Consider the following 2075-nt stretch of genomic DNA (forward strand, 5'->3'; position numbering starts at 1 on the left):
GGCGGGACCCAAACCCAGCGCACGCGAAGTTTTACGCCTTCTCACTTTAGCTCGCTCCCAAACGGGTGTTTGGTTGCTACCCAGAGGATACGTGGATATAAATATCCGGACGTTGTGAGCTGCGATTTGAACCGTAGGGACAAGAATCGCTTCTGGCCACTCCTGGGTGAATGACAGTCAAATGTTTTCCACTTCTTCGCACGGAGCCATCCTCCGCCGCTATCCAATACTTCTGATAAAATTTGCTGTAGTTTTGTGTAAGCATTAGCAAAATTAAGGGCCCAACTTAACAACTAACAAGAGTTTAACTGTAAATTACTATTCACAACAAAAAAGTTCTCCCTACACCCCTGAGTCTAAAATATTTTTGCAAAGGCAATTTCGAAAGAAAATTTTTTTGCCGAACCTAGGGATTGCCTTTTTAAATTTTTCCGTCACACCTACATTCAGTAATGCAATTTTTTTTTTTTAAACTACCGGAATAATCAAAATGTTTCCATACGAAAAGATTAATGATGAGCTTTGATTTCCGGGCATTAGGGTGGTAATTTAGAGTGATAAGACTGAGATCTGTTGGGTAAGTACTTGAGGTAAATACACTTCGAAAAAAAAATGACTTATTCCCTAACGAATTAATGCCAAGGTATATGTGTCCCTCAAAGATTAAATGGCATTTAATTTATTTGTGAATTCGTATTTAAAATCAGGATTGCATTTATTCTTAATTAAATTGCTGAAATTGAATATTTAAATACAGTTTAAATATTTGATCTTAAAATGAATGAATTTTTGAAGTTAAGCAATAATCTCTACTTAAAATGCGCATCGAAATGGAGCCTAAGTACTCCAGATCGACTCGAGTTAACTCTCAAAATTTAAAGAAGTTACCTTCAATCCGTTCGTGGAGATTGAATTCCGCACGACGACAGAAAATATGAATTTAATAGTATACTTAATTCTCAACGATATTAAAATATGTATTATGCACCTACATGTAAAAATAAATGCATAAACCTATGCGCATGTCCGATGTTTAATAGTATAGGGAATTAATTATAAATTTACTTTTTGGAATTGGTTCAACCTATCGTTCTCTTTTTTTTTTGTTGGAACTATTGGAATCCGATCGATTAATCGACTGATATGTTCTAATCAAAACGCAATATATATATTTTGTTCAGACCAAAATGTAATAATTTGAAAAATGCACCAGCCTTAACTGAAAACTATTTGCATAATCAAAATAAAATCGTATGGACCTTTTATGAGTCTACAAAGCCATCAAAATAAGTACTAAATATATCATTTAGAAACAGGCATCTAAAGAAAAAATGTTGTCATCTCATACGTGGTATTGCATTTGGCGACGTTTTATACATATGTACATATTGTACATATAGCATTATTCAAGCGATCAATTATATAAAATAGAAATTAAAATAAAGAATTTATTAAGCGATTACTTACACTTCCAAAATATTTATCCAACAACTCCACATAACGGTGAATAATTTCAAGGGTTAACAGTTCATTATCGTTCTGCTCGATGGCACAACAAAAATATAAACTCGCATACCTTAAAAATTGAAATTTTTAATCAGAAATATGTGAGTAAGCTTTATATAGTAGTAGTACATTACATAATAAAAACCATGATAAAAATATAGGAAGGTAGAACCGTTGAGAGGAATTTTTCAAATTCTTGACGTTTGTAAGCAATTTAATTTTAAAATTTTACACACAAACTCACACACACCTTCTCATTTTCAATCTCAAACAACAACCATGGTACAATAAAAACAGGTAGAAGCCAAATTGACATTAAACCTACAAAAGTCAAAGTTTTCGGGAGAGTAAAAATAAAAATGAGCGTGTGTAAGGAAAAATAAAAAATTCCATTTCACTGGTTTGACGTTTTTAAGTAAATTTGAAGTTTAATTTTATTTATTTATTTTCTTTAGTTAAAATTTATTAATTTGTTTGTTGTTTTCTGTCTTTGATTTATGAGTTGCAGTGTTGTTGGAGGGACTTTCCGGCATAAGGGTCATAGGAACAGCACTTGGCATCAAACGTGC

General features: G+C 32.3%; 1 protein-coding gene across 6 annotated transcripts in view; it reads right to left on the reverse strand.

Annotated features, from left to right (window-relative positions):
• The window catches only part of LOC108361713 (AP-1 complex subunit sigma-2-like), a 56404-nt gene that overhangs the window by 32831 nt on the left and 21498 nt on the right, over window positions 1–2075 (reverse strand). For all 6 annotated transcript variants that reach the window (XM_017614421.1, XM_017614420.1, XM_017614418.1 and 3 more), the window contains exon 3: window positions 1468–1576. In XM_017614421.1, the coding sequence (XP_017469910.1) occupies window positions 1468–1576 (109 nt within the window). The remainder of the gene's footprint in view (window positions 1–1467; window positions 1577–2075) is intronic.

Source organism: Rhagoletis zephyria, unplaced genomic scaffold, assembly GCF_001687245.7.
Source record: "Rhagoletis zephyria isolate East Lansing unplaced genomic scaffold, Rhagoletis_zephyria_1.1 Rzeph_scaffold_00824, whole genome shotgun sequence".
Classification (NCBI taxonomy): domain Eukaryota; kingdom Metazoa; phylum Arthropoda; class Insecta; order Diptera; family Tephritidae; genus Rhagoletis; species Rhagoletis zephyria.